This window comes from Schistocerca gregaria, chromosome X (assembly GCF_023897955.1).
Source record: "Schistocerca gregaria isolate iqSchGreg1 chromosome X, iqSchGreg1.2, whole genome shotgun sequence".
NCBI classification, from domain to species: domain Eukaryota; kingdom Metazoa; phylum Arthropoda; class Insecta; order Orthoptera; family Acrididae; genus Schistocerca; species Schistocerca gregaria.
Window position 1 is genome coordinate 770,837,695 of NC_064931.1, and position 16,335 is coordinate 770,854,029.

Here is a 16,335-nt window from a genome sequence, read left to right on the forward strand (position 1 = left end):
GAAGCCTTAGCATTGAACAGTTGGGTTGTTACAGTGTGAAGTATGGAACCCTGTGCAGACAGTCGGTCAGTGTGGTTTAAGCAATGTGGAGTGATTGAATTCTTGACAGCAGGAGGTGTCACCACAAAGGAGATTCATCAGAGAGTGAAATCAGTTTATGGTGATTGTGTTGATGTGAGTACTGTGCGTCTTCATTCTCGTAACGCGAGAGGAGTTCCTGGCAAATTTCAAGTCTGTGCACTTTCATTTCAGGAGTCAGCATCCGGGGTAACCATTGTGACTGATCTTCCAATAGCCAAGCAAAGCAATAATGTGACCCACACGTTCTTGTGAAATGCCGATTGTGCTTGCAATTTCTCTCTGAGTGATACGACGATCATCCTGAATCAATTTGTCGACATTTTGCTTGTGAAACTAGGTAGTTGCTGTCGCAGGACGTCCTACTCTTTGTCATGCAGGTCAGATGTTCCCACCTCAACATCTTTAAACTTACTCACCCAGCGATGCACAGTACTCATGTCAACGCAGTCACCGTAAACAGCTTTCATTCTCTGATGGATCTCCTTTGGGGTGACACCTTCTGCTGTCAAGAATTCAATGACTGCACATTGCTTAAATCACATTGACCAACCATCTGTGTAGGGTACCATAGTTAACACTGTAACAACACAATCATTCAATGTTAAGGCTTCCTGCCAACTGGAGCTGCAGAGAAGAGGCTACAGAACAAGCCAATACCTGCCGCATACCAATGCTGCCAACTGTTGAAGAGTTATGAAAGTAGAGGCATTACTTTTCAGTCAACCCTCATAAATTGGTTTTCCACCTGGAGCAGCAGCCATAGCTTGTGCTTCAGCAGCAGCTTCAGATTGACTTGTTACAAAAGTTGCTTCAGTTTTAGGGGGACAACTCAGAGTGCACAAGGCCACCTTGCACCAGAACTCATCATCCCCCACGGTCAACATTGCCATTTGTTCTCTGTCATATCCGCCTTTTCATGATTCTACTAAGAACTGGGACATATATATGTATTGATGAAACTAACATTTCATGGTTTTTCAAGTCAAGGATGATCCATTGCTGTGATTGTCATTTCTGGGAGATCCCACCTGCGGTAGTTCAGCCACTGAGTTGCAATTCTTTTCAGGTGATGCCACAGTGGGTGACTTGCGTGTTGATGATGATGAAATGATGGTGAGGACAGCCCAACACCCAGTCCCTGAGTGGAGAAAATCTCAGACCCGCACATGAATCGAATGCAGGCCCACTGCATGGCAGACAGATGCACTGACCTTTTCAGTAAGGAAGAGCACGCACTGCTCTGTTGACTAATTTCTATTCAGAGAGATATCATGCGGTTGCCTCCAGGCTTGAATAAACAGCCTTGGCAATCATCCCTCCATGGGTCACTGGCTTGCAAGGTCTCAGCTGCAAATGTGATTTCACTTGCTCCAATGAAGGCTGCAAGACTTCATACACGGACTCTTGATTTGTGATGTCCTAGCTCAGTTGGCACTTGATCCTGAGGCCTTTACGGTGGTGCTGAAACTTATAATAATTCTTATTATATGTCAAAGTGCTGTTAACAGGCTTGAAGGTTGTTCCAGTCTGGTAAGGCAAAGTGCATCTTTGCGTTCTTCATAGATTTTTTGCGGGTGTATGGCCATTTTTCTCTCAGTTAAATTTGTACATCACTGTCTATTGCACCTCAATATTTGTGTTATGAACTCTTGATGCTGTTGACACAGAAATTTAGGGTTTCTCAGCATCTCTTCTTTTGAACTCGATATTTCTCGCTGTGGGTGGTTCTGTTCCTTTACCAGTATTTGGTTGAAATTGTGCTTTGCAATATTTTTCATCTTTACTAGTTGTGCTCAACCTCTCATTGTACTGAATTTTGGTGCCTTCATTTGTTGGAGTGTTATTGTGCCCTTTATCAATGTACAACACACATTTCTAGGTTGGTAAGTGCTATACCAACTCCAGTTGTTTTTATGGCTCAGTTCTGAATGATTCTCCTCTGAGTAGCTGCATCTTTATTACAATCTTTGTTTTTAATTTTCTGCCAGAAAATTCATACTTTCTCTGTATCTTGCTTTCTCCTGAACAGATATTTACGCCTCCTGTGTATTCGGCAAATTATCTTTTCATCCTGTAATACTCTGTCATCAAGTACTATTAGTCTCTTGTCGATAATCGATGCATAGGATAAGTCTGTCTAAGGACACCTGATGTGTTGTGCAGTCATTACAGTTTGCATTATGCAATCTTCCTCTTTTCTATCACAGTACCTATACACATTGGGCTCTGTTTGCTCTTTCCACAGTCTACTTTCTTGTGGCTATCTTCCCCACAGTGAGCACAAGTGATTTCTTTGACACATGATTGTAATCCTGACACTTAATTAGGTGGGGTACTACTAGGTAGTCTTTCACAGGTATAGCTTCGAAGCCTACGTTCTGCCTGCTGAGAAGGGTTTTCCGCATGCTAGGTTCCATCTCCACTCATTTGCTCTGTCTTAGCTACCTACTTAGATCCAGAAACTTTCTGTCAAATGACCTTAATGACTTCCCCAAAAAATTTGCCTGTACTGTGCACCTTTGTTAGACCTTGCTCACACTCCATATTGTTGGCCATGGATAACAGTGTCTGTACAGTCACTCACCTCTGCAAGGCACATGCCAACAAATGTCACACCACCAGCGCTGAGTGCCAACAGCAATGGCAGTCCACACTGGCACATTGAAACTTGATGCCGCAGAGTCCACACAGCTGTTGCTGGTGCCGCGCCACATCACTTTCGTAGTCTGAGCTACTGGCTGCTTTCATAGCCACATTGCTTTGTCGAAGCAGATGCTTTCAGTTTTAACTTTACAAGTCTACACTATTGCCTACATCTGGTCAATCACATTCAAGTAGCTCTCACCGTAGAAGACTACCCGTTAACTCACTCTTAGCACTGACAGTTAGTTGTATTGCAGTGTCACTTAACCTTCCAAGTATAATATTTTCTCAGAGCTGATGTTATTCTGTGGCCAGCATGGCCACCATCTTGACACTGTCTTCACAAGACAGTTGAAACCAGCACTGAACAGTTTTGTGAGAATTGACTGAAGTAAACTTTTCACTATAAAGTAAATAATGACCGATAGCTCAGAAAATAACATCTCAAACATGAATAAAAGAAAAGTAATCTCATTAACTCTACTAATTTATCAGTCAAGTATTATGCTGAATCCTTCAGTCTTGTATCTCTAGTTAATTCAGATGTTTCTGCTGTTGCATGCACGATAAAATTAAAAAAGAAGAGAAAATGATGTTCTAACAATTGTTTGTAAAATATGAATCTGAATGAGACAATTGTGGTGTGGAATGAACTGTAGCAAAAAATTACATTTTTAAATTGTCTCTGATTAACTGTTGGATTCTGTCAGGTAATCTTTAATGGTTATTTTATCTCATATTGTTGTTTCTCTTTCAGGAACTGGAACTGTTGGCTAAATCCCATGGTTTGCCAATAACAGATACTACTTGGCAACCTGCATCCACACAGTCTGTAATTGCAACTTACATTAAAAACAATCCATCAACAGAGCCCCTTCGAAAGGTAAACTGATCATAACATTAATATTGTGAGAAAGAAATGGATTTAATTCTTTTCTTTATACAATTTTACTAAAATGACACACTTTTATTTTGTGTTACAGGTTTCTGTTGCACTACTTATTTATGTACGTACTTACTCATAGTGATATAAGATATGTGACAAGCTCAGTTTGGTGTTTTGCCATTATCAAGGGTACCTGTGAAGGTGGTGCAGTAGGTACAGTATTGCTTCTTACGTCTATATTAGTCTGTGTGTACATATGGCACATTACGCTACATCTTAGCTGGTGTGAAGGGGTCCGTATTGCATCTTGGAACATAAATGTTGGTTGTCTTTCTGTTATGTAATGATCATATTATTTATACATATTTTTATATGCATTATCCTGGTAAAATTATTTTTGACAGTGCTGGCTCCATTGATGCTGTATGTTTATAATGAAATATTTATTTCACAGAAAGTCAGTGATCATGTTTAATTTTTTAGAGATAGAGTTTTGTGGTTTTTACATAAATGATAAATGTGCTGTTGTTTTGTGTTTATCATCATAATTTACCTTTTTCCTTTATAATTTCAACAAAAATTTCAAGGTATTTTTTATGTTTAAAAACTATTTGTTCATTAAGGATGTCTTCTGGGTATTTTCTGTATGAGTGTAAATTTCCATTTCCTGCTAAATGTTCATTGTATGTCCTTTAGGTACTTCGTGTACAATTCCTTAGGACCTTTTTTCAAATAAAATGTGGATTGATTGATTGCGCAGTTTGATGTATGTTCTTCCAAATTCTGAAATTCCTACTTGTTTCCTACTTGTCTGTCTGATATAAAATTTATTGCAATCATCACAATTCAGGCCTCTATGAACTTTCTTGTAATGATTTGAGTAAGTATTATATCAGACAAATGGGTAGGAATTTTAGACTTAGATTTAAAGAATCAACAGAAACTGCTAAAGCAACCAATCCACATTTTACTTGCATTTAAAAAGCCAAAACCGTAAGGCATAAAATATTGAAAATGCTTAAAAAAATCCTACTAATAGTACCCAAAGGACAGACAACAACCATTTTGGAGAAAATTTACTCTCATACAGAAAAATACGTAGAAGACATCCTTATGGAGCAAAAATATTTTACACACAAAAATATCTTCAAAATTTTATTGACATAATAAAAGAAGGGGGGACTATCATAAACAACAGAACATTTGTCATTTGCATAAAAAGCATAAAACTTTTATCTGTGAAAAATTAAACTTAATCAATAACCTACAAAATAGAAATTCCATTGTAAACATGTAGCATCGCTGGAGCCAGGACTGTCAAAAAAAGAGCTGTCGAAAATAAGTTTACCAGGACCATGCAAATAAAAGTATCTGTAAATAACATTGTCATAACTAAAAGACAACTGACATTTATGCTCCAAGATGCACTATGGAGCACATCATATCAGCTAAGATGTAAGCACAATGTGCCACACAGATATAGACTAACATAGACATAAGGAACAATATTGCACCTATTGTACTATCTTCACATGTACCCTTGATGATGGCAAAACAGTGAAATGAGTTTGTGTGACTTTTATCACTATGAGTAAATAAGTAAATAGTGCAACAGAAACATGTACCCAAAAATGCAAATATGTTGTCTTCAACATCATGCATGCTGCGGGCCCACTAGAAAATAAATTTTAGTGGAGTTAAGCCGGGTTATTGAGCTCACATTTAATGGAATGGTGCTTATGAGCTAGTTCTAGTAACTAAAGACATTTTGATGATTATATTTCTGTATTGAGTGAAATAGGAACAGGCTGTTTCTATCCATCTCAGTGCAAAAACAGTTTAGCATTTAATACCATCGCATGACTCAAGATCGCAGTAGGCTGCTGTGTATTTCACTGCACTAAAGACATCATCACTGTTTTCAGATTGGATAAGCAAGATTTCCTAGTTAACCACTATTTCAGGGAGGTAATTGGTCCAGATAGAAAGAAAGAAAGAAAGAAAGAAAGAAAGAAAGAAAGAATAGGGGGACAGGGATTGCTGTAGCATGCTGCTAGAGGAACAAAAACAGGCTATTGAGAAAGTGTAGATGGGCTGTGCCATATTGTTTTGGCTCCTCTAATGGTGTGTTACCATAGTATGACATGAGGTTTTCAGTGTGTACCAAGACTAATGGCTTCTACCCCCCCTTTTTTAAAGTGGCAATTCAAACTCTGTCTACACCTCTGAATAGAGCACTAGGGTGAGAGTGTCATACAGTATGCATTTTACCACCATTCCTTGAGGGAGCATGCACATTGTGTAGGCACAGAGTTGGCAAAATTTACAGTATCAACTATAACATTACAGAAACTCCCTTAATTAATTTAATATTTTAAAAATATTCAAACAAAATGAAATGAGGCAGTTATTTGAACTATATGAAATACAAAATAATTTGGAAAGGTCTGATTACTGCTCACTATATAGCAGAGGTGCTGTCTCGCAAGAGATAGATGCAAGAAAAAGACTGTCAAACAAGTAAGCTTGGGCCAAAAAGGCGTTCATCGGAAGTCAACACACACACACACACACACACACACACACACACACACACACACACACACACACACAGAGAGAGAGAGAGAGAGAGAGAGAGAGAGAGAGAGAGAGAGAGAGAGAGAGAGACTGGCTGCTGAGGCCTGAGTCTGGCCTCGGCACCCAGAGACTGTCGTGTGTGTGTGTGTGTGTGTGTGTGTGTGTGTGTGTGTGTGTGTGTGTGTGTGTGAGATTCTCATCTATCATTTTCATAATATTCTAATTATTCCATCCTGGATTTTCCATTGTTTGAAAAACAAAACAGTGTCTTACGAAGATTTGGTTACTCATCAGCTGTTTTACAATAAAAGCTTTGGACTGTAAAACATTTCTACGACAAAAGAGACGTGTTCGTGTATGTTTCCAGTGCTCTTGTATGTGGTTGTTGTGGCCTCCAGTCCAAAGACAGATTTGGTACAGCTCTCTGCAATAGTCTATCGTTGCAAGTGTCTTCATCTGGTGGAGTTTTTGCATTCCTCCACATTTTTAGCCCCCCTCCCCCCTGCCTCCCCATACACACAGTGAAAACAAGTAAGATATTAGCAATTTATCATCAGGTAGCACTCATATTACTGGACACAGTGCTAACTCAAAACCACACATCTAGGTTGATGATAGGCCTCGTATGTCACCAGACAACTGGACAGAGCTGATGAAAGGATACGCATACTTGTCTTAGTAAACATTTCAGCTCTGCAGCTCATCATGTACATTAAAGGAAGCCTCTGTTGAGAACTCTCATTTTGTTTGTTAAGGAGATTACCTGTTTTATTTCTTTTCGCAATTTTAATCCACTGTCTGTATATGTTCTACAAGAAGAGAATCACTATTGCCTTTAGAACAACAGATAATATCAAAATTCAGATCTGTTGTATTTTCTGTGTATAACAGAAATGTTTGAGAAAAATGTAATCTATAAAATATCATGCTAGAACTGTGATGAAAATTATTTCTGCTAGACATGCAAATTGTCTGACACCAGATTTGAAGAGCATTCTTATCCCAAGAGAACTACACAGGGCCTAAATGCAGAAAAGGAAGGACATAATATTTGGGGTAGTAACAAACATCTTAAATTTCAGCATGCTGTAAGTAAGAGTAAGTAACTGGATGTCGTTGAAAAGTTTGAAATTTAAATTGAGAAACGAGAGGAACTGGATAAGTTCCTTAATGAAAAAACCAGTTCTTCACAGATGATTACTTTTAATGCACAGTGTGTAACTAAATCCCCTTTACAGTCATTGACGACTTGTAGTGGGAACCAAGATGGTTAAGTATATTAAACAAACTCATGTCCATGATTGTAAACTTTGTCATTGTTTTTGAAAGAGAAGACATTTCACCAGGTGACAAAAACAAATGCCATATGAATCCATGTCTGTTGCTGGTTAAATGACAGAAGAGGCATCAGTGGAGGAGACATGACATGTGTACAGAGTGCCAAAGAAGGGAGAGTAGCAGCAGACCACAGTGTCTGAGGTTATACAAAAGCGCATCACAATGGCAGATGGACATATTCCTGACAGTGTGGTTGCCAGTGGAAGTGTGTGCTGTTGTCTGGTATGAATGAGCATGTGGGACTAGTGTGTCCATCATCGATGAACACCTACAGACTGCCTGTGTACAGTGAAGAGGTCATGTCTTGTCAGATGGTTGATTGGTGGTGTTGCATGTTCAGAGAAGGAAGGCAGAGTGTGGAGGATGAAGGTTGAAGTGGGTGTCCCTCAGCTGAGACAATTCCGTGCATTTTGCTTGGCACCACTGAGTTTTATCAGAGTGGTTTCTCCAAACTGACTGCACACTACAACAAATGTCTCAAAGTCGGTGGTGACTATGTCGAAAAACTGTGCAAAGTGTATAGTTCATGATGCCATAAAGTTTCCATATGAAAAACAATGACAAAACTTACTTTTGGAACGTCCGTCATATGAACACCATTCACTGATCACCTGATGTCCCGTGTAGGTACCAGCGGGCCTTGGAGACGGATACATTCACCACCAGCAGGGCCAACTGTGCAGCTCCCAGGCAGCACCACACACTGGAGTTTGAAGAGACTACTCCACACAGTGGAAGAGGACGTAACGACACGTACCACATGTGTAGCAGGTAGACTGAATGTGGATCACCAAACTGTCTGGCATGTTCTGCATGAGCAGCAGCTACGCCCATACCACCACCAGAAGGTACAGGCAGTGCAGCCACAGGATTTTGCGTCATGAGCCCACTTCTGCAGGTGGTTCTTGCACCTTTGTGTGGATGAGCCTGACTACCCCCAGCAGATCCTTTTCACAGAAGAATCAAGTTAACCAGGTGTTATCAAGTATCACAACATTCCTATGTAGGCTGACAAAATCTTGCATGCTGTGCACTCCCACAGATTTCACGAATGATATTGTTTCAGCATTTGGGCAGAGTTCCTAAATGGATGTGTGATTGGGCCATATCTTCTTCCACCACATCTCACAGGTGCTGCATACTTGTGATTCCTTGACAGCATACTCCATGGGTTCTTGGAAGGTGTACCACTGCGTGTGCATCAAAACATGTGGTTTCATCATGGTGGTGCACCACGCCATTTTTCACATGCGGTCTGACCAGTGATTTAGGCTGCAGTGTATGGGTCACGGTGGCCCGATTGCTTGGTGTGTATGTTCTCCTAATAAGAACCCATTAGACTGCTACCAGTTGAGTCACGTGAAATACTTGATTTACAAGACCCCATGGCCTCTGAGGAAACCCTACTGGCACAGGTTATGGCTGAGGCAGATTCTGGAGGATCAGGGATCGATGACAGTGTGTACTGGAACATGGTACAGATGTATTGTATCTGTGTTGATGGCAGTGGTCAACACATCGAGCCTTACTTGTTGGTGGACCCAGACAACAAACAGCAGAAGTCATAGAACAACAGGTGTTGTGGTATTTTGGATGTAGTGGGAAACTGGTATGGTTCTGGACATGAGTTCTTATGCTAAAGTTAACCATCTCGATCCCTACTACAAGTCCTCTAAGTCTGTTAAAGGGAGTTAGTTACATCTGCTGAACAGAAATATCTGCTGTGGTCTGTATGTTCCTAATTTGGGTACTCTGTCTGGTAATGTCTGAGCCCAGTGCTTTCCCCCCAAGTGTGCGGCTGTCACGTATCATGCCGTGTCAAGAATATGAGTGCTGTCTGGTCGTCAAGTGCTAAATTATCTTCATCTTTTCCCTTATACATTTGTACTGTAGATTCTATCTCACATCTTGTAAAATACTGTACGGTATAAAGCTTTTACCGTAAAACATTTGTAATATTTTCCATAAGACATTGTTTTGTATTTTATAATGTTCAAATAACAGCTCTATTTCATTTTGTTTAAAAATTTTAAAATACGTAAGAAATTGTAAAAATAAAAGAAATTTTTGTAATGTAATAGGGTTAATAATATAAATTTTGCCATCTCTGCACCTAGATGAGTATGCACTCACAAGGAATGAGGGTAAAATGCACACTATATAATGCCTTCACTTTTGAGCTGTATTCAGTATGAGTAAGAATTGTGAGATATTGTGATCACCATTTGCTGCTTTCATTTGACAGGTGCAAAAAGTAACTTTTTGATCATGCATTCCTCTACACATATAATTGACAGAATATAATTTGTTAAATTACTTTGAGTAACAAGTTATATGCTCCTGTCCAAAACAGCATCAAAAGTTGAGTATGTGGATGAAAATTAAATAAATATTTGATACTTTGTAACTTGCACCTAAAATAATGGACAGATTCATAGCCAAAGTGGGAAGCAAACTGTTTACATTCACCTAAGATGTGACATAGATATTATTCAAAAATACAAAATACTGACCAGTCTTCTCACTAGAGGAGGAAACAATGCATAAAAGGAAATTGCCCTGTCTAGAGACATTTTGTCTCTGTGGTTGGAAGGAGCTACATAATGACATCGTAAGTTTCACTGACTGCAGCTTATTTTTCTTCACTTCCAACTACTACTTCTCCCAGAGATGCACAATACTGCCCCTATACAGTGAGGTTGTGACACGCAGAAAGACTTTTATTTGGAATTGTAGGAATTCATACAGGCTTCTGTGGCTGCCGGTACCCAGTAGAGTAACACTTCCTTCTCTAGATGTTGTAAGATAATGAAGGTGTTGTGATGGACTGAACTGTTTCTACAACTATGTCTAGACTTTGCAAGTCACAGTATTGTGTGTGGTGAAGGGAACTTTGTGTACTACAATAATTTCCCCCCATTCCTGGTAAATTCATGGAAGGGGATCTTGAACTTACCTAATTTTTATGTCATGATCATTTTGTGAAATGTTTGTGGGAAAAAGTAATACACTGCCTGATAACAATGGCGAAGCACCAAAAAGACACAGTCAGATGTCAATGTTAATATGGTATGTATACACATCGTCAGCAGGTGTGTAAGTGTGTGGAGTTGCAATTGTCTGCGATGGGTAGAAGGGTCTCCAGAGTTAATTTGTGTCCTTCACATATAGTGTTGTTACCAGGCCTGGTATGCTATATAAGGGGCACGAACAGTATCAGATGTTGATCAATCACTGTGAAGAATACAGAGATGTGGCAAACTCGTGAGAGACAGCATTATTATCACCTGATGGAGTTTGAAAGGGTCTCCATTCGGTCAGCTGGTTGACTGTGCAGTATCCAGATATGTGGAACATTTGTACGTGACAGTGGCCCAATTTTCATCTACTTGGGAATGCGGGAGCGGAAATACTTGTCATCGAGGTTTTGGCCGACCACACCTGACTGCCAGAAGAGAGGCTCACTGTATTGTACACAAAACCCATTATAATCCCTTTACATCTATTCCTGCCTTCTGAGAACATGTAATAGACTCCCTGCAACATTCTGTGTCATATGCACAATTTGTTGGATACTAGCAACCGCCAGACTAGGAAATTACCATCCCATGCATAAACTGTCATTAACACAGCAATAAAAATGACTGTTTTTGGATCCGCAACTCGTGGTCGTGCGGTAGCGTTCTCACTTCCCGCGCCTGGGTTCCCGGTTTCGATTCCCGGCGGGGTCAGGGATTTTCTCTGCCTCGTGATGACTGGGTGTTGTGTGATGTCCTTAGGTTAGTTAGGTTTAAGTAGTTCTAAGTTCTAGGGGACTGATGACCATAGATGTTAAGTCCCATAGTGCTCAGAGCCATTTTCGACTGTGTTTGGAGTGGTGGTGTAACCAGTAAGCGTGGACTGCTGATGAATGGTGTTTCATTGTGTTCAGGGATGAATCCCAGTTTGCACTACCACAGGTGTCCATCATCAGCGAGTATGACAGCGATCTCTTGAGAGGTCCCATTCTTCTTATACTTTCAAGAGACTCGGCAGTGTTGCTCCTGGCATCATGATGTGAAGAGCCATTGAGTAAGACTTCAGGTAAAGGCTGGTAATATTTAAGAGAACTGACAGGTCAATGGTGCATCATGGGCATACTGTGTCCTCATGTGTTACTTCTCACACGACAGTATCGTGTTGGCTTTTTTTTTAACGGGACAGTGCTCACACAGTCATGACACGTGTCTCTACTAACTGTCTGTGTGATGTTGAGTTACTTACACAGCCAGCAAGATCCCCAGATCTGTCCTCGGTAGAATATATGTGGAACCTGCTCAGACATAAAGTTCATCCCAGTAATTAGGATATCGAGGACCAGTTACAATGGTTGTGGGCCAGTTTGCATCGGGAGAAGATAAAATGCCTTTATGATATCCTTCCCAACTGAATCAGTGCGTGCATTCACACCAGAGGTGGTGTAACATCATGCTGATAAGTGGGCTCATAATGCCAAGTTCTTTGTAAATTTGACTCAATTTGTAATTATCAAAATAATGTTACATAACTTCTCAGCCTGTGAAGTTTCACTCCATTTCCCCTCCTCTTCTGGGTGCTTCACTTTTTTTGTCAGGCAATGGAGATTGTTTAACTTCTTGGAACATACACTCTCATAATTTTACCAGTAAACCTCTCTATTATGCACAATGCCTCTCTTATAGCATCTACCACCACAGTTGAATGAATATCTCTCTGATATTCTCAGATCTCACGAAAGACTCTTCAGTACAATTTGTGGCTGCCACAGAAGTGTGTGAATAGACTCAAAAATATTTTTTTTGTGATTCTGTTGGGAAAAAACCTTATAAGTGCTGTCTGTTGTTTAATGTTATTAATCACTAGATTACTGCTGTTCAGAACTTGTTAAATGTGACTCATTTTTTGCTGTTGCTGACTGTCCATTGGAGGTGGGTGTAAGTCCGGAAAGAATCACACTATTTTTTGAAAATTCCTTGCACGTTGTGGGTTGTTTGTTATATCTTAAAAATATTTGCAGTGGAACCATTTGAATCTATTTTAGGAAGTAGGAGAGAAGTAGTATGAATTGTAAAAAGAGGGGAAATGGTCTCAGTCAAAAGTTAACAACTGTCCTATGGGATGCAAAGTCTGCATTACTCATTTATTTTCTTCATGACAGAAGGGTGATGACAGCAGTAGAATTCTGCAAGTTGTTGTTGAATGTACAGCTGTCTATTGCAGTAAAAGATGCTGATAACCCCTTCATGACATTCTGCTTCTGCGTGATAGTGCATTGGCTCCTAAAACAGCATCAGCCAGTAGTAGGGTCTATGAAATTGACTTTTAACATCTTCTGAACACCCTTCTTATAGTCCATATGAATTCCACATGCTTCACCTCCTGAAGGAGGCTTTAAGTTGGGAAAACAGCAAAAATGTGATATTTGAGCTGTGAGTTTACAGTCAACTGAGTGCCCCTCTTTATTTTTTGATGAAGTGATCAAGAAATTTGAAGAACAAAGCGTCATCTAGTTGGAAGTATGCTAAATTCTAAACGTTACATAATTCCCACATTTTTTTTCATGGAGGAATATTAAACAGTGATCGAAACAGCCACTCACAAAAATGTTAAGTTGGCATTTTAATACCTGCCTTGGAGTAGTCCTATTTTAATGCAGTGTTAAGCCACAGAATTTGTGTGTGTCACCCTTGACTGTTCTGATGAGATACCTCACTAATCAAACTTACTGACAACAATGAACTTAGTCATCTCTCTTCATAGTAACAAAATAGAAGCAGTGCATGGAAAGCTATATTTTGTGTTGGGAAGCTGTACTATGACTAACTGATTTAATGACAGCAAACCCATTATTTATTGTACAAAGTACCAGTTGTACCAGGCTAAGATTCAAAACTGAACATAAGCGAATGGAAATGTATGGTGCTGTATGGAACAGCTGTCATTCTGTGATAGTGTTGAGCTTCTACAGCATTATGTTTAGGATATACTGCCCTGATGTACCACTGTATGAAAAAACTGCACGTAATCAGCTAAGGCTATTGCCGTACTTCAGATTGGGAATAAAACTGAGCAAGCTTTGTGAAGTGTTCTGCTGTATTTAGTATAAAATAGAGAGTAATGATGTGATTTTCAGGTGGTTCTTCTGCTATAATATACCATTCACAACAATTAAAATAACAGCAATAAGCAGAAGCTGTTGTGGTGTAACAGATTTAGAGCAAGTTAAGCTATTCAGATTTAGTGTAGAGCTTGAAATGTGTATGGCTTCTTGTTCCACACTACACACAGCTGTTTCTCCCAGTGACAAATATGGTACTTCTTCAATTTTAGAGGCTGGGATCATAGTGTTAATTTACAATGCTCCAATGTTGCCTGTTGTCATAGTTATTGCTAAAAGTTGATTATTGTAATATAGAAATGGCCTGCTTTACTTGATAATCCTGTTTGTTGCCAGCTATATATTAATGACATTTATGGCAGCTCCCATGAGGACATTGAGGAGTTTTGTTACAATTTCCACGAACAAAATGTCTTTGTTAAACAATTTTGATAAAGTATATAATATGCGTAGATTTTAGTGAACAAAAATGATAACTTAACCTATTTTGTCACCAATTTGATTCTTCATGTTTTGTTGTCTTCAGATTCCTGATGTACTTACTGAAGCTGCCACATTAAGTGCATCACAGGTTGAAGATCTGATGGAGGATGACCACCCTGTTAATGGTGATCCAATGTTTTCATCTCCACAGATCCCAAGCCCTCTGGATCATCATGCTTTGGATGATGACTTTGACCACGACCCTAGTGAAAAATTTGTTGATGATGTTGACATGGTAGCATGAATGTGAATGGTTGCAATTGCAAATACAGCATATTTACGAATGATAGATACAGCATATTTACTCTTGCACTACAGTTGCACTACTATGAATGTTTACTGTAGCAGTTAAGATACATAATGGACTGAGGTTTCTAGCCATCATATTGCTGTTACTGCATAAAAGGGGATCATGTGTGCATTCAGTTGAAGTGCTGTGAATTTTGAATGGGAAAGAAGGTTACTGGCTTGGAGAAGACATTCATATGCTTGCACACAAATGTGTACACAGACTGCTTGAAATTATTACTTTTTATGCAGCATGAAGATATAAGTTTTGTAAAATGTGCAACTTTAAATGTTTGTACCGTGGCATAATTTGAATGACTGTGGTAATAGTCTGCATGCTACAAGCTTTTATTATTTTTGAACTGGGACTTAACCTGTGCATAGTAATTATGTTTCATGGATAATCTGTCCCGAGAGATTGTATGGGCAGTGTAACTGAATTATAATGTTTCAAATGCTGTACTGTGACAGGTAACAGTGAGCATAATTTTACTTGATTGTATCAACTTTCAAGTATTCCAAAAATTGGCTGTGATAGAAACGAGTTGTAATTAGTGTCAAATGTTAAAAGGCTGGGTACTTTTTGGAATGGTTTTGAAATAAACCAGTTTGGAAAGTTCTTATTTGTATCTTCTTTCATGTAACTGAATGTGGTTATGTAACCACTTGGAAGGGGAGGGAAAAGGTGCCTTTAATATACATGATATTTGTGACTTGATGATGCTACAATTGCAGATATCAGGCTATTGTCTGTGTAGTAATGCTGTTGTTCTGATAAATGTCAGTGCCTGGGAACAGGCTGTACAGGTGGAGCAGTCTTCAGGCTTTGTGGTTTGGGTACATAGACAGTAGAGAAATATTAGTGACATTGGCAGGAATAGTGTATGGCATTCGTATTCTGTTCCCATTTGACAGGTCTGTGTTTCGATATTTCCTGCCAGTCTTTTCTTCCATGCCTTGTTAATTGTGTATAACGACAACTCAGCGTTACAATCAGTAGGTTGATCTGAGAGTGATAGAGCATCCATTCATCCACAAATTGTGTTCTGTAACTCACTACTTTTGATTCAGTATTGTGAGACAGGGAAATATTTGTACAAGTATTATTCCTTCACTGTTTTTGGTGTCAGATGTTCATACAATATCTTCAGTTTTTTCTGTTTTTTTTTTTTTGGGCTGATATTTAGTACAGTTTTAATACAAGTCTGAAGTGCCAAAATTTTGAGCCTATCATCTGTGACCTGAGAAACTACATTGCTTTGGGCCATGGAAGCCAGTCATTGTTTGCCTAGATACAAAAATTTGTGTCAGAGAATAAGGAATGTTCATTCCTGTAGGCACATGGTTAGAACTTTCTCCTGATGATATGTGTCCAGATGTTACAAAGACAGACTTTTTTCTATTGAAAGTGAAAATGCCAACAATTGACAGTAGAGATTAACTTTGTGTGTCACATAAAAGTTCAGTGGCAAGGAAATACTCTTAAAAGTCTTCACCCACATTACAGTGAACTGTGGAAGAATTATTTTGCCCCATGTTTTATGTAGTATAGACAAAAGTCAAGACTGCACTTCATTAAATTCTCCCTTGAGGATTCACTATTTCTATGGAGTATCAACTTTTCAAAAGTAGATATAACTAATGAAACATGTTGGACAATGCCTGAGAAAAGTGCTTTAAATGTTTTCTGTTTTATTTCCTGTCTCACTAGGCTTACATCTCTTGTGGGTGATGAGAAGGGAAAAATCTCTCATTTTAGTATCACTGCACTAAAATTTCTGCCAGCAGTGCCTAAAGCAAATGTTGTCTAGATCTATATGTTAATATGCATTGTATAAACAACATAAAGAGGGGTTGTTATATATCAGTAACGTGTCTTTGTCCTGAACAATTTATATCATTT

General features: G+C 39.1%; 1 protein-coding gene across 2 annotated transcripts in view; it reads left to right on the plus strand.

The window, feature by feature from the left end:
- The window catches only part of LOC126297672 (microphthalmia-associated transcription factor), a 349,969-nt gene extending 334,364 nt beyond the window's left edge, over positions 1-15,605 (plus strand). For both annotated transcript variants that reach the window (XM_049988778.1, XM_049988777.1), the window contains exons 8-9: positions 3,482-3,607; positions 14,188-15,605. In XM_049988778.1, coding sequence (XP_049844735.1) covers positions 3,482-3,607; positions 14,188-14,388 — 327 coding nt within the window. In that variant the 3' untranslated portion in view covers positions 14,389-15,605. The remainder of the gene's footprint in view (positions 1-3,481; positions 3,608-14,187) is intronic.
- The last annotated feature ends 730 nt before the right edge of the window (positions 15,606-16,335 follow it).